This window comes from Monodelphis domestica, chromosome 2 (assembly GCF_027887165.1).
Source record: "Monodelphis domestica isolate mMonDom1 chromosome 2, mMonDom1.pri, whole genome shotgun sequence".
Taxonomy (NCBI): Eukaryota; Metazoa; Chordata; class Mammalia; order Didelphimorphia; family Didelphidae; genus Monodelphis; species Monodelphis domestica.
Window position 1 is genome coordinate 198,406,987 of NC_077228.1, and position 25,987 is coordinate 198,432,973.

At 42.5% G+C, this 25,987-nt stretch overlaps 1 protein-coding gene across 12 annotated transcripts in view; it reads left to right on the plus strand.

The window, feature by feature from the left end:
- SRCIN1 (SRC kinase signaling inhibitor 1) overlaps window positions 1-25,987 on the plus strand; it is a 135,545-nt gene that overhangs the window by 20,267 nt on the left and 89,291 nt on the right. For 3 of the 12 annotated variants that reach the window (XM_056816804.1, XM_056816808.1, XM_056816807.1), the window contains exon 2: window positions 16,436-16,498. The exons of the other annotated variants lie outside the window; for them this stretch is intronic. In XM_056816804.1, the coding sequence (XP_056672782.1) occupies window positions 16,436-16,498 (63 nt within the window). The remainder of the gene's footprint in view (window positions 1-16,435; window positions 16,499-25,987) is intronic. 12 annotated transcript variants of the gene reach the window in all.

Below are 25,987 nucleotides of genomic sequence, written 5' to 3' on the forward strand. Positions count from 1 at the left end.
TGGAGTAAGAGGATTTGTTTTTTAAAAATCAATATATTGTTTTTTCCCAATTACATGTGAAAACAATTTCTAAAATTGTTTTTTTTAATTTCAAATTCCAAATTCGTTCCCTCCCTTTCTTTCCTTCCATCCTCCCTGAGACAATCAGCATTTAGATACATGTTGTACATGTGCAATCATGGAAAACAGATTTCTATATTGGTCATGTTGTAAAGAAGACACATTTAAAAAATCCCAAAGAAAATCAAGTGAAAAATCCTATGCTTCAATTTGCATTCAGACTCGATCAGTCCTTTCTCTGGAGTGGGAAGAGTATTCTTCATCAGGAGTCCTTTGGTTTTGAAGGACTTGGTTTCAAGTGTCCACTTGGCTTCCTGACTAGTTGTGTGACCTTGGGGACAAATCATTTTCTTTCTTTGAGATTCACTTTTCTAATCACTGAAGTGAGGGTGATGGATTAGACATTTCCTATTGCATATCACTCCTCTTTGGTCCTTCTTTGCTCAAAACAACTTACTGGTCCTTGAACTCAGTACTCCACCTTCCACCTTGGTACATTTGCATTGTATTCTCCAGTAATTGGAAAGCACCCCTTTTCTCATCTCCACCTTTTACGATTTCTAACTTAAGTCAAGTTGTTTTTATTTTATTGTTATTCAGTTCTGCCTGACTCTTCGTAATTTCATTTGGAGTTTTCTTGGTAGAGATCCTGGACTGGTTTGCCATATCTTTCTCCAGCTCTTGACAGATGAGGAAACTGTGGCAAATGGGGTAAGGTGACTTGTCTAAAGTCACATGACTAGTAAGTGTGTGAGGCTGGATTTGAACTCAGATAGTTGAGTTTTCTTGACTCCAGCCCAGTGCTCTATTCACTGTGCCATTTAGCTGCCTTAACTTCCTTCAAGGCTTAGCTCATGTGTCGTTTTCTATGGAAGCTTTTTCAGTACCCTTGGTGCTTGCTTCTCAGCCATACATACAATGCTCAGGTATGTACTTGGGTTTTGTTTGCATATTGTTCCTCCTCAACAGAATATGGCAGCTCCTTAAGGGCAGAGACAGTGTTTACTTTTGTCTTTTCCTTCCCAGAGCCTAGCATATTACCCAATACATACTAAGTACTTGATAAATGCTCATTAGGTTGATTCTTAAGAATGGTAATAGTTGGAGCAGCTCAGTGGCTCAATAGATAGAGAGCCAGATTTGGAGATAGGAGATCCCTATGCTCAAATCTGAGATACTTCCTTGCTGTATGACCTTGGGCAAGTCACTTAGTCCCAACTGCCTACTCCTTACTGATCTTCTGTCTTGGAATAGATAGTTTTCTATTGATCCTAAGACAGAAGATAAGGGTTTAAAAAAGAAGAATGACAATAGTTTTTGGCTTAAACTGCTCTCTCTCCTCTGGGATAAAATATGATTCCCCTCTAGCAAATAAATGAGAGATCATTTCCAAGCTTGGGCGAAAAAAGGAGAAAAAAGTGTGTTTATTTTCAAGTTTCTTCCCTTTTCTGGCCCATGGCTAATCCAAATGTAGAAGAGAGACAGCTCTTCCTATTCTCTTCCTTGAATGTGACCAATGGTAATATGACCCAATGGAAACTGAACTTGGAGTCAGGGGTTCTGGGTTCAAATTCCATCTTCACTACTACTTAAGCAAATCCCTTTGCCATTCTAGGAATTCTCATCTGTAAAATGAGGATGAGAACACTCAAAGTGTCTTTTTCCTTTTTTTTTTAATTGAAAATCTTTATTTAATTAATTAATATAGAATATTTTTCCATGGTTACATGATTCATGTTCTTTCCCTCCCTTCCTCCAGCCCCCTCCCATAGCTGACATGCAATTCCACTGGGTTTTATATGTATCATTGATCAAGACCTATTTCCATATTATTGATAATTGCACTAGGGTTATCATTTAGGGTCTACATCCCCAATCATATCCCCATGACCCATGTGATCAATCATGTTTTTATTCTGCATTTCTACTCCCACAGTTCTTTCTCTGGATGTGGACAGTGTTTTTTCTCACAAGTCCCTCAGAATTGTCCTGGATCACTGCATTGCCACTAATGGAGAAGTCCATTACATTTGATTGTGCCACAGTGTATCCGTCTCTGTGTATAATGTTCTCCTGGATCTGCTCCTTTCACTCAGTTGTTCCAATTCACATGGAATTCCTCCAGTTCATCATTCCTTATAGCACAGTAGTATTCCATCACCAACATATACCACAATTTATTCAGCCATTCCCCAATTGAAGGGCATCCTCTCATTTTCCAATTTTTTTGCCACCACAAAGAGTGCAGCTATGAATATTCTTGTACAAGTCTTTTTACTTATTATCTCTTTGGGGTACAAACCCAGCAGTAGTATGGCTGGATCAAAGGGCAGGCAGTCTTTTAAAGCCCTCAAAGGGTCTATTTCAATTTGATTCAAATCAACATACATGATTGGTTTGTAGATCCTAAGATGCTATCTAAATGGAAAGTATAATTAAGAAAAGTAATCAATAGCCCCAATCACAGCCAGTTGTTTTTTGATTTTCCTTCTTGCAGGGAATGTGGGCAACTATTGTGAGGATAGTTGTTATCCAATCACCTCAGTCATGTGCAACTCTTTGTGACCCTATTTCTTTTTTTCTTTTTTTTCTTTTTGGTAAGGATACTAGAGTGGTTTGCCATTTCCTTCTCCAGCTCATTTGACAGATGAAGAAACTGAGGCAAGCAGAGTTAAGTGACTTATCCAGGATCACACAGCTAGGACGCATCTGAGACAGATTTGAACTCCAATCTTCCTGATTTTAGACCTAGTGCTCTATCACTTTGCCACCTAGCTGTCCAGTGAGAACAGACTTCACAAAGTAACCTTGATTCTTCATTGCAAAGTAATCCTTAATTCTGGACAAAAGTATTTATTCCACACAAGCTGGGGGCCAAGATTTGGTTTGAGTTTTCCTTGGCCATAGTTAAGGCTGATCCATATGAAATATAAGATATTTGAGGGCAGGGAATTCCTCATTTTTATCTTTGAATCCCTAGTACCTAGCACAGTGTCTGGTACACTGTAGGTGATAAATATATCTTTGCTAAGTGAATGAATAAGTGATTCTCACTCTTTCCTTCTCACTTTATTTTTCCTGCCTGGATTCCTATAAGACCTAAAATAAAGTCATTTAAAGCCTGGAAAGGAGTTATATATTCATATTAGCCTTTCTTTCCTTGCCTCCATCCATCCACTCCCCCAAGTCAATTAAGATATATTAAGCATTTACTATATGCAAAGCACTTGAATTACAAAGACAACACATTCTGCTCTTGAGGAGATTGCCTTCTGTGGAGGAAGGGGTGTAGCAGAAATGATATGGCACAAATCAATATAATTCAAGATACATGACTAGGTGTGGTGACATGCACCACTAATCTTGCTACTGGGGAGGTGAAGGCTGATGGATTGCATGAGCTCAGGAGTCCTGAGCCATGATGGGCTGAGTTGATTGGATATCCACTTTAACTCCAACCAATATGATGAGTTCCCACGTTAGGGGTGGGGGTGGGCAGTAGGTTGCCTCAGGAGAGCCAAACCTGCCCAGATCAGAAGCTCAGAAGCTCAAAGCTCCTGTGCATGTAGTTGGGGAGGATTTGAGCCAAGACTGGTGAGTTTTCAATCTGAGCAAGATGGGAGACCAGGAAGAAGGAGGAGAAGGAGGAGAAAGAGGAGAAGGAGAAGAATAGGATGAAGAAGAAGAGGAGGAGGAGAAGGGATGAAGAAAGAGGAGGGGATAAAGAGAAGGAGGAAGAAAAGGAGAAAGAGGAGAAGAAGAAAGGAGGTGGAGGAATAGTCTAAGGATGAAGAGAAGGAGGAGGAGGGAAGACATATATAGAAAGATTATTATGAAGACCCAAAGTGGTCAAGGAAGGTTTAAATAGAGAGAGATTAATTTTAGCTGGAAGCTAGGGAAGGTTCAGTGATTTAACAGGTCTTCTCCTCCTCCTCCTCCTCCTTCTTCCCTTCCCTTCAACCTTAGAATCAATATTGTGTATTGGTTCTAAGGCAGAAGAGTGGGAAAGGCTAGGCAATGGGGGTTAAATGACTTGGCCAAGGTCATATAGCCAGGAGGAATTTGAAGGGCAGATTTGAACCCAGGACCTCCTGTCTCTGGGCCTGGCTCTTAATCTACTGAGTCACCCAGATGTCCCTTCTTTTTTTTTTTTTTTAGCCTTCACTTTCAGTCTTAGAATCAATTCTCTGTATTGGTTCCTAGGGAGAAGAACAGTAAGGGCTAGACAATGGGGGTTAAGTGACTTGTCCAGAGTCTAAGGTTATATTTGAACCCAGGACTCCCTGGCTCTGTATCTACTGAACCATTTACTGCCCCAACCTTCAATAGGTCTTGAAGGAAAAGGAGTTTAACTGACTACAATATGGAAGGAGTACTGCTCAGGTTTGGCAAAAATATGGAGGAAATGCTTGGACGAGGACAAGAAGGATGAGGTGTGGGAATGGCTCGAATTTTCATTCAGCTAGAAAAGAGATTCCATGAAAGGGAATAGTGTGAAATAAGACTGGAAACGTGAATTGGAACTAGATTATGGAGTGCTTGAAATGCTGGGCAAATGAGTAAGTAGTACAGCAGATAGAGAGCTGGGCTCAGAGTCAGGAAGATCTGAGTTCAATCTAGCCTCAGACATTTACTAGCTATGTGATGCTGGTCAAGTCACTTAATCTATGTCTGCCTTAGTTTCCTTTTCTGTAAAATGGATAATAGCACCTACCTCCTCAGGTTATAAAGTACCTGACAGGTGCTATCTAAATGTTAGCTGTTGCTGTTGTTGTTGGGTCAAGGAATTTGCATTTTCTCCTACAGGTAATAGAGAACCACTGAAGGTTTTTGAGCTGAGGAATAGTCAGACTTCTTCACTAGGAAGATCAGATTGGCAACTGTCTGAGGAACTAGAGAGGAGACATATTAGGAAAGGTATTCAACTACTTGAGTGAGGGGTGATGAGAGCCAGCGCTAGGCTGGTGACAATGTAGGCAAAGAGATGGGATGGATATGGAAGATATTATGGAAATAGGATCAACAGAACTTGGCAAGTATTTGGGGAATGAAGGAGAGGGAAGAGTCAAAGGTGACTTCCAGATTTCAGTCTACTTCCTACCCAAAGCCTTGCCTTGATTTCCTTACTTGTTAATGCCTCTCTCCAACTGACTTTGTATATATTTTGTATCTAAAGCAAGAGAACAATCATTTATTAAGCACCTACTGTATGCCATGCATTGTGCTAAGGGCTGGGAATGCAAAGAAAAAAATTTTTTAATCTCTGTCCTGAAGGAACTCATAGTCTATAAACAAGGTATAGAAAACAGCAGTTGGGGCAAACTTAAAGAGATTAAGAGATTTTAGCTGAGACTGAAGGAAGCCGGGAAAGAAAGGAGACATTGATAAGGAATGAGAGAGTACCAGGCATGAGGGACAGCCAAGGAAAATGCCTGGGAGGCTAGAGATGGGAGTGTAAAGCAGGCCAAGGTCACTGATTTTAGAGCATATAGAAGGGATAAGGTTTAAGAAGACTAGAAGGCAGGGGCAACTAGGTAGCACGAGGTCTGGAGTCCAGGAGACCTGGGTTCAAATTTGACTTCAGGCACTTTCTAGCAGTGTGACCCTGGGCAAGTCATTGAACCCTGTTGGCTTCAGTTTCCACACCTGTCAGTTGATCTGGAGAAGGAAATGGCAAAACACTCCAGCATCTCTGCTAAGAAAATCCCAAATGGGGTCATGAAGAGTCAGACATGATTGGAAAATGACTACATATAAAACAAACAGGACTTGATTGAATAGTGGGAATATGTGATCATGTTGGTATGTAGTTGGCACTTAATGCTTATTGAATTGAATCAAATGCTATTTCAGTCATTTTCCAGTCATGTCTGACTCTTTGTGACCCCCATTTGAAGTTGTCTTGGCAAAGATACTAGAATGATTTGTCATTTCCTTCAATAGCTCATTTTACAGGTGAGGAAACTGAGGCCAACAGGGTGGAAGTGACTTGCCTAGGGTCATACAGTTAGGAGGTGGCTAAGGCCAAAGTTGAACTCAGGAAGATAAGGCTTTCTGACTCCAGGCTCAGTACTATATCCACTTGTGCCACCTAGCTGTCCTTGAATATATATATATATATATATATATATATATATATATATATATATATATATATGACAACTGGGGTTGCCAAGACAAATGATTTGTCCAAGGTCATACAGCCAGGAAATATTTGAGGCTAGATTTGAACCCAGGACTTCACATCTCCAAGCCTTGTGCTCTATCCACTGGGCTACCTAGTTGCCTCTGCCTTTGAATATTGATGCCCTGTGAATAAATAGGGAAGTTTGAAGGAGGAGAAATCTTAGAAGGGAAGATAAATTCAGAATTGGGCAGGTGAGTTTCAAGGGCCAACAGAACAGGCAAGTAAAAATGTCCAGCAGGAAGTTGGAGACACAAAACTGGGGCTCAGGAAAGAGGTTGAGGCTGGGTGTATGGATTTAGAGGTGATAATGGAGTAGATTGGATACAATCACCAATAGAGAAGAAGACCTAGGATGGCATCAGGACCACTTATAAGCTACTTGAGTAGCATCTGTTTCCCAGGCACAGAAGACCCTGGGTTTTTGGCAGCAGGTACATAGATCTACTCTGCCACCCTCCCTACAGAAGGTTGTAATTAGAAGAGTCATTGGAGGCCATTTTATCTGTTAAACCTTTTATTAAAAAATCCTCACTTTCCATCTTAGAATCAATACTGTGTATTGGTTCCAAGACAGAAGAGCAGTAAGGGCTAGGCAATGGGGGTCAAGTGACTTGTCCAGGGTCACACAGCTAGGAAGTATCTGAAGCCATATTTGAATGCAGCCTGACTGTCCCTTCCCTAGACCCAGGGCACACTCTTCCTCTCTTAATGCAGCCTACAATCAAATTTGTTCTTTTCTCTACCATATCACACTGTTGACTCACATTACGCTTTTAATGTATTAAACATCCAGGGTGTATTCAGGAAAGACTAGTACCTCTGGTGTTAGGGCTTGCTGAACTCCTTTCAGGGCTGCTTTCCTCCTTGGGTGCCCACCTGACACCCAGCTCTCATGTCTCTAAGAAGCTATAGCATGCCCAGGGGCCACACACTGGTAAACCATCCCCAAAGGTGGGCTAAACCAGGTTGAGGTTAAGCAATAGACCTCAAATCCAATGGTGAGTTGATGGTAGTGGGGGTGTCCAACTCAGGCATCTGAATATTTCTTCCATTGGAAAAGAATGATGAGAATAATTTTTCCAATGTCCATGAAGGCAGTGGAAGTGCAATTTTGACATCAATGAAACTAGGGTCATTCACTGTATCCCGAGTCATCACCAGTCATCTCGAATTTTGTCTTGCCACTGGACTTGGATGATGGTAGAGAGAGTGAGGCTGATGACGTGCAACTCTGTCTTACTTAAATTTAGTTCATATACTAGTCTAGACATCACCCTGTGATGTCATTGGTCTTCTTCAAAAACTAAGGACAAACAACTACTAAATCCTTCCCCATTTTTTCTGAAGTAACTGCTCTGAGAATTGTTCTGCTATGTAGCTCTACTTTATATTTGTGGAGCTGATTTTTTGGATCCATTTGGAATATTTTGTATTGATTATGAATAAATTTTATCATATATTTGGCTCAATGTTCTGACCTGGTTTCTGGCTCTACCAACCAATATATTAGCGATTCCTCCCAACTCTGTGTCTCCTGTAAATTGGATAAACTGTCACTATGCCTATAGCTAAGTAATTGATAAACCTTTAAATAATACAAAATTGACTACAAATCTCTGGGACACTCCACTGGAGATCTTGTTCCGCCTTCCTTTCCTTTTTTAAAACTAACCCTTGCCTTCTGCCTTAGAATCTTTTTTTTTTCTAAAACCCTTAACTTCTGTCTTAGAATCTACATTGGATATTGATTCTAAGGCTGAAGAGTGGTAAGGGCTAGACCATGGGTTTTAAGTGACTTGCCCAGGATCACACAGCTAGGAAATATCTGAGGCCAGATTTTTGAACCCAGGACCTCCCATGTCTGAGCCTGACTCTCAATCCACTGAACCACCCAGCTGCCCCCCTGCCTTAGAATCTAAGTGTGGTAAGGGTTAAGCATTGGGGGTTAAGTGACTTGCCCAGGGCCACAGAGTTAGGAAGTGTCTGAGGCTAGATTTGAATTTAGGACCTCCCATCACTGGGCCTGGCTCTCAATCCACTGAGCCACCTAGCTACCACCACTCCTTCTTCTTCTTTTTTTTTAAATTTTATTTAATCAGATGATTTAGAATAATTTTCCATGGTTACAAGACTCATGTTCCTCCCCTCCTCTCCCTCCACCCCCTTCCATATAGATGCACAATTCTGCTGGGTTTAACATGTGCCATCCATCAAGACCCATTTCCTTACCCTCCATCCTTTTTGAAGGGGATGATGCCCTAACCTGGGTGTGAATTGGATTTAAGTGAGGCAGAGTTTCACAAAGTCATCACTCTTCTAGAGTCATCCAAATCCAGTGGTAAGACAAAAGTTAAGATGATTGGTGATGGCTCAGGATGCTGTGGATGACTTTGGCATCTTCCATGTCTGACCAAGCTCTAAGTGTCCCACAACAGGGCTCGCTGCTGATGCCTTCATGGCCTTGGGACAAACTGTTCTCATCTACCCATTCCACTGGGGATGTCTCCACATGCTTGGGGCAGATATACCCCAACTGGGTTTGAGGCCTGTTGGTTACCTTCCACCTTGTTTACAAAAATAGCATGAGAAATCTTGTCAAGTACTTTGCTAGAATCTCAGCATTTTTCCTTTCTATCAGTCTTGTTATCCTATTTTTATTTTTTATTTTGTCATTTATATGTAAAAACAATTTTGACAATTAAAAAAACATTTTGAAAATACAGATTTTCTCCCTTCCTACCCTCTCCCCCTCCCCAGGCAGTGAATAGTCTGACATAGGTTATACTCATACTTTCATATAATATATATTTCCATAATGCCCATGTCATGATAGAAGACACATATCACACATACAATAGAGATCTCATGAAGAAAATAGAGTAAAAGATGGCAAGCTTTGATCTGCAATCAGACTCCAGCAGCTCCTGCTTTGGCTGTGGAGAACATTTTCATCGTGAGTCCCTTGTGGTTATCTTGGAGACTTGCTTTGCTGATAATGGTTTAGTCCTATACAGCTGATCATTGTATGATATTTCTGTTACTGTATACATTGTTATCTTGGTTCTGCTCACTTTGCTTTGTATCAGTTCACATAGGTCTTTCCACGTTTCCCTGAACTCATTCTGTTCATCGTTCCTTATGGTGCAATAGTATTCCATGACCATAACTTGTTCATCCATTCCCCAAGTGATGGACAACCCTTCAATTTCCAATTCTTTGCCACTACAAAAAGAGCTGCTAAAATATTTTGGTACAGGTAGGCCCTCTTCCCTTATCTGATCTCTTTGGGATATAGACCCAGTAGTGGTATTGCTGGGTCAAAGGGTATGCATAGGTTGTGGCTCTCTGAGCCTGGTTCCAGATTGCTCTCCAGAATGGTTGTATCAGTTCCAGTTCCACCAACAGTGTATTAGTGTCCCAGTTTTCCCATATCCCCTCCGACATTGACCATCTTATCATTTTCCTTTTTGTTCATGTTAGCCAATTTGATAGTCTAAGATGGTTATCCTGTTTTTAAATAGAATAAGATTGGTCCAGACCCTTAGCCTCCAAGTGGGTCTTCCTGCCTCAAGTCTCTCCCTCTCTAATTCAACCTCCATGTCTAAGTGAGATTCTTAAAGCATGAGCAGTTATGGCATGATCCTGGAGCTCCATAAGGTCTAGTAGCTCCCTATTATCTCTTAGATGGAATTGCCTTTGTTTAACATTTAAGGCCCTTTACAACTCATCTCCAACCTGTTTTTCCAGGCTTATTTCCTATTCCCCTTGTTTCACTTTATGGGATTGACCCTCATGCTTTTCAGACTGGACCATTCATCTCCTATCTCCATATTTCTGTACACCATGCCTGGAATGTACTCCTTCTCAGTTCCTTCTCTTAGAATCTCTGGCTTTCTTCAAAGCTCCACTCAAATATCACCTTCTACACAAAGTCTTTTTTGATTCCCTTAGCCGCTAGTGTCGCCCTCAAATTATTTTGTATTTATTTTATATATTTTATCTGTGAATATTTTTTTTACTCCAACACAAATATTCCTTTTATTCATTACATTTATTGTACAAACTAGAGAATGTAAACTTTTTGAAGACTGCTGCTGATATTCAGTGATTTTCAGTCATGTCTAACTCTTGGTGACCCCATTTGGGGTTTTCTTGGCAAAGATAATGGAGTGGTTTGCCATTTCCTTCTCCAGCTAATTAACAGATGAGGCACCTGAAGCAAACTAGGTGAAGCAACTTGCCCAGGTTCACACAGCTAGGAAGTGTCAGACCAGATTGGAATGCAGGTCTTGCCTCCAGCCCTGGAACTATTGGCTGTGCCACCTAGCTGTCCCTCCTTGAAGACAGGGACTATTTAAGTTGTTTTTTAATCCCCAGTCCCTATTATAGCACTTGGTTTATTAATTGATAATCTGGCAAGACCCACTCTTGGTGAAGCCAAGGTTACTAAATTAGGGTTACTATTCCCTTTTTTCTAGGTGTTTTCTGACTTAATATGTTTCTAGAATCTAAAAATCTTGCCCCTCAAACACATCCCAAAATTGAAATTGAACTGATTGCTTGCAAAATCCATTCTCTTTCTATTAAAAACAAAACAAGAGAGAAGCTAGGTAGTTCAGTGGATTGAAAGCTAGGCCTAGGGATAGGAGGTCATGGGTTCATTTCTGACCTCAGACACTTCCTAGCTGTGTGACCCTGGGCAAGTCACTTAACCGCCATTACCTAGCCCTTACTGCTCATATGCTTTGGGACCAATATAATGTATTGGTTCTAAAATGGAAAGTAAGGATTTAAATAAAAACTGGAAGTAGCTTTCCCTTTTTTCCATTTCTGTGCTATCTTTCCCACTCCTAAGACTGACTCACAGTGGCTCAGTTGTCTTGTTCTTTCAGGAACCTGGTAAGGTGAGGCTCATTCTCACTTGTTGATTTAAACATATCAAAGGAAACTCCATGGCATCTTACTATCTCCCTACTCATCTTGGATTTCCACTCTCTACTATTATTCTTCATGGTTCTGTACTTTCCAGTTCAAAGACCTTTCTCCCTGGCAGAGAAAACCGAAGCAAAAGGAGATTTGAGCAGCTAGTTCTATATTCTCTGGGCTCCTTTGCCATTCCCTCATCAGCCCCAAACAGTGGGGGGCTTATTCCTTCCCTGATCATCCTCCTTCCCCCAAGATACCTGGGGAGAAGAGTGACCATTTTAATTCTTTTTGGGGCCTAGAGAGACTGCACAAAAAAGCTCCCAAAGATTCCACAGAGAGGACCAAAAAAGACCCTAAAGGGGAAATCTCCAAATAGAGAGATTCTGCAGAAGGGGCCCTAGACAAAAAGATTCTTAACAGGGAAAGATAATCTTTCCTCACCCCTAAAATACCATAGAAGGTTCCCCAGATAGAAATTGCACTAAGGGGTTCCCTGCCAGATACATGGGGCTTGATAAGAGAAGTAGAGTGGGGTGCCCTATTGGGACCCATCTCTACTTCCCCCCAGAGGGCAAGAAATAATTGTGGGCATGGGAGAATGCACGCAGGCACAGCAGGCATCCTTGATGCCGCCTCAGGCATTAGCATCTGTCTTGTTTGGGGAAAAATTAACGATCCTGGCATCATTTAGAAAACATTCCCTGACTCATTTACACCAGGCACACAGATCACCCCCATCCTCCCTACTGTGGCTTGATCCACCACAGCCTGACTCTAAGAGTCACCGGTCCCTATCCCTGGTGGAGTTGGCACCAGGGACCATCATAGTAGGGGGCTCTTTTATCCTATACCCCCTACTCGGATGGGCCGAAGACACACTCCCCTATTATCTTGGTTAAAGGTCAAAGCCTTAGCCTATAGTTGCATAGTTTCAAGAGCTCCAATACCTTAGAGATGATTTAGTTGAATCCTTTCATTTCTTACATTTGAGAAAAATGACGCCCAGTGAGAGGAAGAAATAACTGGCGAATGGCAGAGCTGGGACCTGAACTTCGATTTCCTGACTTAATCCAGCACCTTCCTATTTTTCTGCCTCCCCTTGACGTCTCCCAGGAATGTGAGCCTGGAGTGTTGGCAGAGGGTCTTTATGACTGGTGATGGGGAAAAGGTGGGCAGAGCTGGCAGTCACTGACCACTAGCCTCTTCTGCTCTGAACTGGCATTGTCCTCATGCTTTCAATACTGCTTTCAGCCCCTTCTTGCTCCTCTAGGGACCCTCAGCACCTGTTTTCCATGGATTATGATTTCCTTCTGCAATAAGCAGGGATAGTTGGTTGATGATGAGGGATCTCCAGCTCACTTCTCTGTGAGGTGGGGGGGGGGCTATGGCAGGGAGGAGAAAGTAGGGAGGGGACAAATGGGATGGGAAGCTCTGACTGCTCTGTCTCTCATCCTCTGCATTGTATGAAGGATAGCGTGTTAAGGACACTCAAGGACGATTCCTCACAGGGCTCTGCTTCCCTCTTATCTCTTTTCTTTTATCTCTCACCTCCTTTTCCTCTTTTTCCTTTTCATCCCTTTCATCTCTCTTTTCCCCTTTCATCCCTCCCTTTCCTTCTCATTTCTCTCCCCCTTCTCTCTTTCTCATCTTCCCCTTCTCTCCCCTTCCTTTCTTTTTCTCTTCTTCCGCTCTTCTTCTTCTCCTCTTTCCACCTTCTTCCCTCTCCCTTTCCCACCTTTCCTCTCTCTCCCCCTTCCCCTTTCCTACTTCTCCCCTTCTTTCCCCATTCTCTCCTTCCTTTTCCCCATTCCACTTTCTTTTCCCTTCCTCTTCCTTCCTTTCCCTTCCTCTTTCCCCTTTCCTCTTCATCTTGTTTCCTTTCCCTCACATCTTCCCTTTCTCTCTCTCCTTGTCCCTTTATCTCTCCCTTTTCTCCTCTTCTTCCCCTTTCCTTCCCTCCACTTCTCAACTCCAACCCCTGACCCATAGCCCCTCATACTTTACTTGAATGGGATGATTTGTTTCCTCACTACCAGCAGTAGGGGTGAAGAGAATCAGGAGAGGGATGTCATACCCCACAACAGAAGTGCCCACTTGCCAAGCAAGCAAGCAGTCTATCAGTGAGCATTTATTAATTGACTCCCACATCCAGGCATAGCTCTAAGTGATGGGAATATGAAGACAAAGGGGAAGCAGTCCTTGCCTTCAAGGAGTTTACCTTCTAACAGGAGTGACAGACTATATATAGTTATATACAAGGTACAGACAAAAGAGATACAAGGCAACCTTAAAGTGAGAAAGGCAGGAGCAGCCAAAGGATTAGGAGAGGAAGAGTTTGGGCCCAGTATTTTTTAAACCCTTTATCTTTCATCTTAGAATCAATACAGTGCATTGGTTCCAAGGTAGAAGAGGGTAAAACCTGGGCAATGGGGGTTAAGTGACTTGCCCAGGGTCACACAGCTGGGAAGTATCTGAGGCCAGATTTGAACCTAGGACCTCCCTTCTCTAGGCCTGGCTCTTAATCCACTGAGCCATCTTGCTGCCCTCTGGATTCAACTTTTGCTAAGAGTTGAGGAGGAGAGAATAGCAGACATGAGGGATAACTAGTACAAGGGCAGTCTATCCCATTGTAGAACTGAGGTTTGACTTCAGGAAGAACATCCCAGAAGGAAGGAGACAACAAAAAATTCAGCAGGCATCTGCAACTCCCTCAGGGATTGGGGAAGACATAGGGTTAGGAAGGAACCTCTAGACCTTGAAGACATTCTTATTCCTCCAGGATAGGTGATCTGGATTGTTGGAGGACAGATAAAATAATCCCTCTAGGCTAACCCTTGGGAGTCCTCAGTCTTTCTATTCTTCTAATCCATGAAGAGTTTATTCTTCTCACCATGAACCCCATCCCCATCCCCATCCCCATTCTACTGGGATCATACTTAAAAAGGAGAAAGGAGGAATAGAGGAGGAAATAGTGGATCAAGATGCAATAAAGAATGTAAAGATAAGGAAGAAAGCTTGGGATTTCTCAGGTTTTATTTGTCTGTTACTGTTTCCATTTATTCCCCAAGTCTACCTCCTTCAGGAAGACCTCCAGGACTATGTGTGTTTGGGAAACATTATCAATTCTCTGCTGCTATTCAGTCTCCAAACATCTGGGGACAGCAGCTGCTTCTCCCTGGGATGCCTACGTCATGGGTAATCAGTGGGAAAATTAGAAAGATGGAAATGGCAGGGGGCTCTAAAAACATTTTCAGAGAAACGTGATCTGGTTGGGTATGGGTCTAAGCCAGGGGAGTGAATGCCTGACACAGTGTATACAAGAGTGCATGTCTGTGTCTGTGTGTTTTTGTGTGTATGCCGACAGGAAAGGCTGAGATGTTCTCTGTCATTATTTCTGCCAGGGACAAAAGGATATAGAGTCATACTGCAGCATAAGGGGAGTAGGTTTTTACTAAGCACGAACTATATACTGGGTACAGGCTAGGTGATGGATGCAAGGGGAGGGAAGAAAGAAAGAAAGAAAGAAAGAAAAAAAGAAAGAAAGAAAGAGAGAAAGAGAGAGAGAGAGAAAGAGAGGAAGGAAGGAAGGAAGGAAGGAAGGAAGAAAGGAAGAAAGGAAGGAAGAAAGGAAGGAAGGAAGGAAGAAAGAAAGAAAGAAAGAAAGAAAGAAAGAAAGAAAGAAAGAAAGAAAGAAAGAAAGAAAGAAAGAAAGAAAGAAAGAAAGAAAGAAAGAAAGAAAGAAAGAAGGAAGAAAGGAAGGAAGGAAGGAAGGAAGGAAGGAAGGAAGGAAGGAAGGAAGGAAGGAAGGAAGGAAGGAAGGAAGGAAGGAAGGAAGGAAGGAAGGAAGGAAGGAAGGAAGGAAGGCAACTACTCTCAAGGAGCTTGCATTCTAGTAGGGCAATATCTTAGGAAAGATTTCCTGGCAGAATAAATGGGAAATAAAAGGTAGAACTGAGGGAGCCCTTCCTCCAGAGGTCTAAGTGGACTTGGCTGAGGTGTGATATGATCTGAAGATTGGGGGACAGACAAGATGACATCTTGAGGGCCGGAGCAGTTCACTGAAGGCAGAGCTTAGACCATAAAACTTCCCATGGGCCTCCTAGGGTGGTGTGAGCACTCACCATATATAACAGCTAGTACTCCTTCCAATAACTTCATGTATCTTGTCTCTTCTAACCCTCTTCATGAAGAAGCAGTGAATAGGGCAGATGGGGTAAGATTGAGAAAGTTATTAGTAAATTGGATGTTTTTTTTTCTTTTAGAGAGTAGCTTTTCAATGCTGAGCACAGTGTCCCAGAGCATATACTGCCCAAGCCTTCTAAGGACCTCTCATGCCAGACCTCATGGTAGAATATTCAGTTGCTCACTTTTCCTTGGAAAAGAACAAACCAGGGGGCAGCTGGGTGGCTCAGTGGATTGAGAGCTAGACCTAGAGACGGGAGGTCCTAGGTTCAAATCTGACACTTCCCAGCTGTGTGACCCTGGGCAAGTCACTTGACCCCCATTGCCTAGCCCTTACTGTTCTTCTGCCTTGGAACCGATACACAGTATTGACTCCAAGACGAAAGGTAAGGGTTTAAAAAAAAAAAGGAAAAGAACAAACCAGACAGGAGACCTCCTCTAGAGAGAGGCTGTGTCCCCCCAGCATTCTATTTATTTAATCCACAGATGTGTAAATAAGTGAGAGGGAGTGTTGAGGTGGGGAAAGAACTATCCTTTGCATTGCTGGAAAGAAAGATGGCTTTGAATGGGGTCAATCCCTGGAGACCATTTTTATGGGGAACCGTTATTTTCTGTTTGTCTTCCGTCTGTCCTCTGTCTGTCCATTGGTATGTGTGCTCCGTCTCTATCACCTATTTCCTTCCCCGATGAAGCCCTTATTTTGACTTTGATTCTCATTCCCCTAGCCCCATTTCTCTAAGATTCCCTGCCTCTGCCCCATACTCCAGGCCTTCCTCTTCTCCCTAACTTGCAATGTTTGTGGCATCTATACATGTCACTGAAGGACCCAAGGGGCTTCCTTCCCACTCCCAATGCTTATGGCATCTATGTATGCCACTGATGTACCTAGGAGGGAGCTTCCCAGCCCCATAGTTCTCCATCCAAAGACCAAGCCTTGGAAATTCTTCCCACATGGCTGTTGTGACCCTCCTCACTGTGCTAGCCCTGCCCCCAATCCCAGACCCTCTCCACTTTGATGGAGTCTACTGCCATGAGGGTATGGTCATTCATGAATTTCCTCCTTTCCTGTCCCTTACCCAGGGCTCCAGCATGCAGCGGGAGGGAAGCCAGCAGGACTCTGTTCCCTTTGTTTAAAGTCTCCAGGTTAGTAAAGGAGAGGAAGAGGCAGCGACTCCCATCCCCTCACTCCTTAATCTGAGTGCTATCCTGAAATGCCTGGCTCAGGGGGCATAGAGCACATCTGAGTAAGTGGGGGCAGGAACCAGGGTGGGACTCCTGGAGAAAGAAGGGGCTGTACATGGAGCGGGAGGAGAAGGGAGTGTGACTGGTTGGCCTTTCTCATGGTAGGGAAGGGAGGGGAAGAGAGCAGCAGTGTCTTGGGACCTGGGATACTCTGTGACTCAATGGCTCAACCTTCTTGGGGGGTAGTGATGGTTTGTTCTTGGGGGAGGGCAAAAAAAAAGACCTGACTCTGGTCTCTGCTAGTTGAATGTAATGAAATGAATTGTTGGGAAAAGAAGTGTAGAGGTAGGTGGCTCTGGATGGACTCTCTTCAATTTGCTAGAGAAATTGGCAGCTGGGTGGCCCAATGGAAAGGGTTCTGGGCCTAGAGTCAGGAAGACCTGGGTTGAATCCAGCCTTAGACAATGGGCAAATCATTGAACTTCTGCCTGCCTCAGTTTCTTCAACTGTAAAATGGGGATAATAGCACCTGTCTCCAAGGGGTTTTGTAAGAATCAAATGAGACAATATTTGTCTTAACACAGTGCCAGGCACATAGTATGAGCTTAATAAATACTTATTCCATTTTAAGAAACTAAGAGAATTGATCTGGGTCTCAGGGAGAGAGGGAAACTTCTTTGGGAGAGGTAAAGAAGGAATATGGCCAGTTTGGTGTAGTTGGTGTTCAGTCTTTTGTATCCTGAGCCATACAGGGTAAAGTTTACTTGCCCAAGATCACATAGCTAATAAGTACCTGAGGCCAGATTTGAACTTGGAGAAATTATCCTTCCTACCTCCAGGCCTGACACTGTATCACCTAGCCGCCCCTGTTTGGTGTAGTTGAAAGGAATGCTGAATTTGGAATCCGAAGACTTGAGTTTTCCACTTCCTCTCTCTGACACTAGACAAGTTACTCAGTGTCCCTGGACTTCCCAAGAATTTCCCAGAAGGAAGGGAGTACCTCAGATTGCAACTGGAGTCTGCAACTCCATTGAGATAGACTGGGAGAAGAATCTAAGCACAGGGGAGATTTGATGAGCCTGGACGAGATGATTTCCAAAGTCCCTTCTACCTCCAAATCAATGATTGGAGAAGTGAAAGGGGTAGGAGAGGGGAGTTAGTCAAGACTAGGGACACCTAAAACAGAGCACCTAAACTGAGGAAAGACTTCCTGGTAGGATGAGCTGGGAGAAATCAGGAGAGTGGGATTGGGGGAGGCTATAGGATCTCTTCCTCTAGAGAACCCAGTGCATACCCACCTGCCTGGGGTCTTCTCTGGAGAGTCTGGAATGGTATGAGGTCTGGGGAGTGGACAAGGACCCCAGTGGGAGAGGGAGAGTACAGATGAAAGTCATTTTTGAATATTTTTTCCTATAAATGTACGTCTTTAAATGTCAGGAAATTGGCTTCCTTTCATGACATGTAGATATTTTTTGTGTTATATCTCATATATATAGGGCAAGCTCAGAGCAATATACAGGGAGTGCTAGGTGGCATAATGGATAGAGCACTGGGCTTGGAGTCAGGAAGACTCATCTTCATGAGTTCAAATCCAGTCTCAGATATTTACTAGCTTGTGGCTTAACCCTGTGTGCCTCAGTTTCCTCATCTGTAAAATGGAGAGCTGGAGAAGGAAATGGCAAACCTCTTTAGTATCCTTGCCAAAAAAATCCCAAATTTGGGTTACAAAAGAGTTGGACACAACTGAAATGGCTGAACAACATCAAAGCCCTATCTGAATCAGACCACATGAATGCTTTGGCCCAACTTGGGGAAGAGCATGAGACAGGGAGAAATTTGCCCTAACTTTAAAGATGGAGCTTCTAGACTCCTCTGAGTTGGAATTCTAGACCTGGTGGGTGGCTCTGGGAGGCAGCGGCCAACACCACTCTGATGGTTTTTTAATAACACAACTCTGAGATGATTTAGTTCAGCTGCTTCTTAATTAAAATTTGTTTTTCTAATAGAGCTGCAGCCCTGATCGCTCTTCCTGATTCCTTCAAACTTGGGGAGATGATGCGGTTTCCCACCGTATCAGTTATTCTCCCACTCTCCACTCTCTATGCTATCTTTAGGAATTTCCCTGAGTAAAATATCCTTCCCATCCCAGGCCCCCTCTGCCTAAGGGAGAGCTAAGGTTTGGGCCACTGTCTCAGTAAAAGGAAATGAAGGGCGGGCATGACTGCCAAAAGTAAGGCATTAGTCCCCAGAGATTAAAAAGTACTAACTAGAGACTGAAGTACTACTAGCAGCTAGCCATAGTAACTTTGGAGGGACACCACAATCACTGTCACTACCACCATCGTCTGGTTAACATTTATTTTTTTAAGTCAATGGGGGTTAAGTGACTTGCCCAGGGTCACACAGCTGAAGTGTCTGAGGCCAGATTTGAACCAACATTTAGATATCATTTTAAAGTTCGTAAAGTAACTTCCAAATATTATCTCACTTGATACTTCTAATAATCCAGTGAACTAGGTGCTATTAGTTCCATTTTATAGATGCCAGAAAAATTCTTTAAGTCCTTCCTGATTGTCATTCCCCATCATTTCAGAATGGGTAGCTCAGTGGCATGGTGGATAAAGTACTGGGCCTTGAGTCAGGAAGACTCATCTTCCTGAGTTCAAGTCTGGCCTGAGACACTTCCTAGCTATATGACTGGGAAAATCGTTTGCCTCAGTTTCCTCATCTCTCAAATGAGCTGGAAAAGAAATCCCCCCATTTTCTTTGCCAAGACAACCCAAATGGAGCCACAAAATTAGACATGACTTAAATGACTGAATAAGAGTCTTTTATAAAATTTATCTTGCTTCAAGACTCAGCTCAGGTTTACTTAGATTTCCTTAGAGGTAATATGGAAAAGAATCTTGACCAGGAAATGGGACTTCCCTTGGTAGTTGTAGCCTCCCTTGTTTCCATACTGGAACATCTTTGGCCAGTTAGGAAAGGGATGGGGCCCTGTCCTCATGAAGCTTTGCCTCCTCTAATTTTTAAATATTTTAATTTCATTATTTTAATATTTAATTTAATTAAAATATTATTAAATTTAATGTTTTTAATATTCTTATTGGGGATTATAATGAAAGCTAGATGGCAAAATTTTCTCTAAATAATTTTTGTTGAAACAACTTTTTATAATTCACATACTTTACCCAAAATTCTCAGAATAACCAAAGTACCTAAGATCCTTCTTCTCAAATGTATTGGTCTTAAGTACCTCTGTTGCTCACAATCTTGATCATTTAGGGTTGTGGCAGACCATGCTTTCAGCCATTTTGTCCTGGAGCATTTTGCCTGATCTCCCTTTTGCTCCTTCATTCCCCATCTTGTATTATTCTTATCAGTGTACATGTTGTTGTTGTTGTTTTCAAAGAGGACCAATGACATCATGAGGAAGATGTCTTGATTTGTGCATGAATTAGATTTAAGTGAGACAGAACTGCATGAAGTCATCAGCTTCACTCTCTCTTCTAGAAACATTTATACACCTGTTGTAGGCTAAGCCTGATTTGGGCTAATACCATAATTTAGATTAGAGATTAGAAAGAAATGATTGTGGGGAAAAGAAACCCCCCATTTATACCTTCCCTTTGAGATTACTTTCTAGCTACACTAGCATCTTAGCAGCTAGGTAGAGTCAGGAAGAACTGAGTTCAAATCCAGTCTTATAGAGGAAGAACTGAGTTCAAATCCAGTCTTATAGAGGAAGAACTGAGTTCAAATCCAGATCCCAGGCAAGTCACTTAGCCTTTGTCTTCCTCAGTTTCCTCAGTCATGAAATGGGGATAATAATAGCTTTTAATGTTGTTGAGAGGATCAAATGATAATAATATATTTTGTTATTATATTATAATTATATATCATGTCATATACATATAATTTTAATAAAATATTTAACAAATGCTTGCTTCCTTTTAGTGCCTTACGCATGCTAAATGTTTTAGAATTGAATGGTATTCCAAGGTATTGTCCTTGATGATGAGGATGAGGTAGAAAAATGAAATAACCTAAAAAACTTAGAGCATAAGAAGGTAACTAAGACATGAACTCAAAAAATATTGTGTGAGAATGTGAGGGGATGGAAGGGAGGTGTAAATGAAGTGGAAAGAGGTATTTGAAGAGGTGAAGATCATTTTCAACAAAGAACGATTGGATGAATGAAGCCTTCAAGGAAGAGGTGGCCCTTAAATGGGCCCTGAAGCAGGGTAAAGATTTCAATAGTCCTGTTTCTGTTCAGTTGTATCTAACTCTCCACAACACAATTTGGGATTTTCTTGACAAAGATACTAAACTGGGTTGCCATTTTCTCCTCTAGATGGTTTTACAATTAAGAAATCTGAGGCAAACAGGGTTAAATGACTTGCCCAGGGAAACATAGCTAGTAAGTGTCTGAGGCTGGATTTGAAATCTGGTCCTCTTGATTCCAGATCCAGAGCTCTAACCATTGAGATACCTAGCTGCCTCTTAGGGAGCCTTTTAGGCTTAACCTACTAGAGAAAGAAATGACAAACCAATCCAATATCTTTGGGATAGGAAAGCCCCATGGACATAACTTACCTTCTATCCATAGTCCTCGAGGAGAATAATTCCTGGCACAGGGGACAGCATGAGCAACAGGGGAAATTAGTATTCTTGTTTAGTTGGAATATAAAGAAGTGGCTTGAACTAAGGCTGGGGAGACTGGTCAGGGCTGGGTTGTAGAGGATGTTGAATGGCAGCCTGAATGGTTTGTGTTTTTTCCTAATGGGTAAGGAGAAGAGAGAGAGAGAGAGAGAGAGAGAGAGAGAGAGAGAGAGAGAGAGAGAGAGAGAGAGAGAGAGAGAGAGAGTGTGTGTGTGTGTGTGTGTGTGTGTGTGTGTGTGTGTGTGTGTGTGTGTGTGTGTGTTTGACCAGAGGATGTCCTGAAGCAGAGAAAAAGCTTTAGAAAAAGTTCTTTGGGCAGGGATGTGAAGGGAGGACTGAAGTCCCTATTCTGCCTCATCTGTTGAAATGGAGGATGTTTGGATAGATGGAAAGACAGGAGAGATAGATGAGATATAGATAGATGAGAGATAGATTAACCACATCTATCAAGGGAATTATATTTAAATCATCTTAAGGATTGACCACAGAGATGTTTGAGCATTGGTATTTAAGTCCAGAATAGATCCACGTTCAGTTGGAGGTCATAATTGCAAGATGGAAATATTCCTGGACTGCCCTGCCCCAAGCAGTTACAAGCTTCTGTCTTTGCTAATTGATATGACTCCCTTTTGCTTAGAGATGGAAGAAAAGAAAGACTGCCCCTTTATCTCCTTCTACCGCTTTCTCATTGATTCCCCAGGATTCTTCCCCACCGGGGCCATCACCTGTATATGTGTGCGAATTAGTTGTGTATATAAAGGGGTGTGTCTGACTTGGGGTTCACGGAAAACACATCTGTGATGTGAATGGAGGCTGGTTATCCTGGAACATTTCTGCTGATGTCTAGGAATCAGTGGGAGGGAGTCAGGGTGTTGGAGAAGGAAAGGTCAGATGCAAAACTAGGGAAGGAGGTGGGTACCTCACCTCACCCTTCCTTCTCCCCTTCCCTCTCCATTTCCTGTTGCATCTTCTCGTGATAATGGCAACCACAGTGACAACACGGCGGGCACACTGACAGGTGCTGAGAGCTGGGAGCTGTCAGCAGTGTTCCTTTCCCCATAATTACTGTCTGATGAGACACCAGAATTAGCTAGGGAGCAGAGCATCAGATGCAGACTCAGAGAATGGGGGGGGGTAAGGGGGGGAGAAGAGAAGGTTTTCTTGTATGTGTTGGGGGATTCTTCTTCTAAATATGGGGCCCATACCTTGGATAGAGTTACCTTGACAGTGAGAATTGACAGTGGGAAAGAGGAAGTAGGTTTGTAGCACTGTGTGGTTGTTGTTTGCCAAATTTTGTCATAAGATTCTGATTTATTAGTTCTGAGATAGCTGTGGTACTGAGCCACTAGATCTCAGTTCTTGGCTTCCTCCTTCCCCCAGAAAATGTGGATGATGAAGCTTCCTTTAAAATGTATGATTTAGTGGATAGGGGATTGGACTTGGATTCAGAAGTTGTTGTTCTTCCCTTTTGGGGTTTTCTTGGCCAAGGTACTAGAGGAGATTGCCATTTCCTTCTCCAGATAAGGAATTGAGGCAAATAGGGTTAAGTGATTAATCCAGGATCACAGAGCTAATTAATATCTGAGACTATGTTTGAACTCAGTAAGATGAGTCTACCTGACTCCAGGGCAAGCTTTTTATTGACTGTGCCATCTAGTTGCCCCTGGATTCAAGAAGATCTGGGTTCAAATTCCTCCTCAGATACTTACTGGCTTGTGAGGCTGGGAAAGGAAAGTCACTCAACCTCTGGCTGTCTTAGTTTATTTATCTGTAAAATTGGGAGGATTTTTTTTGGTGGCCTCTAAGATCTTTTTCTGCTCTAAAAATTCACAATCCTATCTAAGATTCCTGAGAGCAGGGACTATTTTTGTTGTTTATATATATCTATATAATTTTATCATTATTTATTTTATTTAATTGATTGATTTAGAGCATTTTTCCAGGATTACAAAAATCATGTCCTTTCCCTCCTCTCCCTTCCCCTCACCCCCTCCTGTAGCCAATTCAAAATTCCTCTGGGTTTTACATGTGTCTTTGGTCAAGACCTATAACATATTATTGATATTTGCACTAGGATGGTCATTGAGGGTTTATAACCCCAATCATATCCATTGTGTTGTCTTTATATATAAGGAGCCTAGGACAGTGCTTACATAGAGCAGGGCTTAATGCCAGCTGAATGTCGCTGAAATGCCTCATAGCCCTTGTTGGTGGACTGCCAGTACAAGAACTCTCCAGGTGGGAAGGATGTGGGTGTGGTCCTTGAAGCTGAGCCTCAAATCCTTCCCTTTGAGGTTTTCCTTATACTCTAATAACCCTGAATCTCAGAGCCCTGGACAGGGTATTCGAGGGAGCCTCGGCACACTATTACTTACCTGTATGACTTTTTGTAAGTCACTTCTCCCTGAGTTTCCTCCTTTGTAAAGTGGAGTGAGACTGGACGGTCCATAAGCTCCCCTTTCTGAGATTTAAGTGTGTCATCATTCAGCCCCTGCCCCTGAGCCTAGGAAAGGAACAAAAGCCCTTCTTAACTTACCAACAAACAATCCTTCCTTCGTTCCTTTGTTCCTTCCTTCCATCCTTCTTTCCTTTCTTCTTTCATTCCTTCGTTCCTTCCTTCCTTCCTTTCCTCTCTCCATATTTTCCCCCTTCCTTCTGTACTATATCAAGGCATGAAGCTGAAACATTGTAGACGGGTTAACATTTTTTTTTACCTTGTAACAAAGGGAAAAACAACCCAACAAAAGTAGGTACAAAGCTTAGATAGATATAGTTCACAGTGTGTTGTTAATGTAAATAATCCTGCCTCCTAAATCGACTGTACTTTCTTTAGCCCTGTCCCCAGGCCAATCTCATCGGGGAAGAAGGAAAAAAAATGTTTCTTGACAATATCTAACACCTGGATGACAGTTGAGACCTGAGACTCAACAATAAATTATTAATTTTTCACTACTCTTTGGAATATGGGACTACCATAGGATCATTGGACTTTTAGAGCTGGAAGTTTCTTAGAGTTCATCTAGCCTAATCCTCCTTATTGTACAGAAGAAGCAAATTAAAACAAGCAGGTTAAGTGACTTTCCCAAGACAGGAATAGGACCTGAACTGAGATCTTCTGACTCCAAGTCTAGGGATAGTTAAGATGGTACATGAGTAGAATGCTGTCCTTGGAGTCAAGAAGAACTGGTATAAAATCTTTAGTCACTTACTAGTTGTGTGACCTTGGGAAAGTCATTTCTGTCTGTTTCAGTTTCCTCAAACTGTAAAATGGGAGCTTAGTGCTTGGCACATAGTAGACATTTGATAAACCCTTTCTTCCTTGCTTGCTTGCTTCCTTTCTTTCTTCCCTACTATGTTGAGGCATGAATAATGGGCAAATATGGCTAAAAGGTTTATGACCAGGAGCCAACCAGAAAAGAGGATAAAATATGTCTGATAAATCTTCATTTGCAGAGATACATGCTAGAAGGAGAGCTTACATTACCACCCCTTGGCAGGAGCAGAAAATTAACCAGAAGTGAATTCTGATCTTAAAACTTAGGTGGTGTCTGGTCTTGGCTTAGGGACTTAGGTCCTGGCCAGGACTTGCAGGTGTGAGTTTGAAACTATTGGAGAGAAAGAAAGCCCCAAAGGGTATCATTTGTTCCTGAAGAAGGTAGGGTGGTACCCTAAGCCTTTAGAAAGAAAAGTCTTATTAAAGACCAAGCTGAAGACCCTTGGCACTCCCTGCTCTTCAAATTGGGTTCAGCTCCTCTCTGGATTTCTTGATCTCTGACCTTCCTCTCTCACCTCAAATTTGGATTCAGGATGTCATTATTTAAAGACTTTCCCCAGTGATGTGATGAGCCACATGGGGAGGGAGACTGAGGCAGCTTCTCCTTAAATCATTGATGGAGTTGACAAGGTAACTCTGACCTTGTTATTTTTCATCATGAGATCATGAGGTGGAAGAAGTTCATCATTGTGACTTTTGGGGATGGCAACCTGGTTTGTGGGGAGGTGGGAGAGATCTGTGAAAGGCCTATCCTCTGAGCTCAGAAATACTTAAAAAACTTTCCTTCTGTCTTAGAATTAATACTAATTATTGATTCAAAGGCAGGAGTGGTAAGGGCTAGGCAACTGGGGATTTGCTCAGGGTCACATAGCTAGGAAGTATCTGAGGCTAGATTGGAAGCCAGGTCCTCCTGACTTCAGACTGGTGTTCTATCCACTGAGCCACATAGGTGCCCCAAAGATATATTTTTATAGCTGGGTTGGGACTTAGGAAGCCCAGGTTTTTCTTCAAACTCTAAAGCACCTACTGCATGCTGGGTATAGTCTTAAGAGCTGAGGAGACCCCCAGAAAGGAAGGGGATAAAAACCAGTCCTCGTGTATAATGGGGGAGATGATCTGTGTATGAATGGGCACATACAAGAAATGTTGAGAGCAAATGATAAGTAATCTTAGAGGGAAGGTACCAGCAGCTGAGCAGACCGGGAAAGGCCTCCTAAAGAAGGTGGCTTTTGAGCTGAGTCTTAAAGAAAGCCAAAACCCTAAGAGGCAGAGCAGGGACAGCATTCCAGGCACAGGAAGGAGACAACCAATGCAAAGATATAGAGATGGTTGATGGAATACCATGTGCAAGGAGTAGCAAGTACGTTCCTATGGCTGGATCAGAGTTTGTCAGAAGGGAGTAAAGTGTATGAAAGAGCCAGGTTGTGATGAAGAGCTTAAAAGACCAAAGGCCTGGGTGACTTGGAACAAATTATTTCTTCTCTCCAGGACTCAGTTTTCTTATCTGTAAAGTA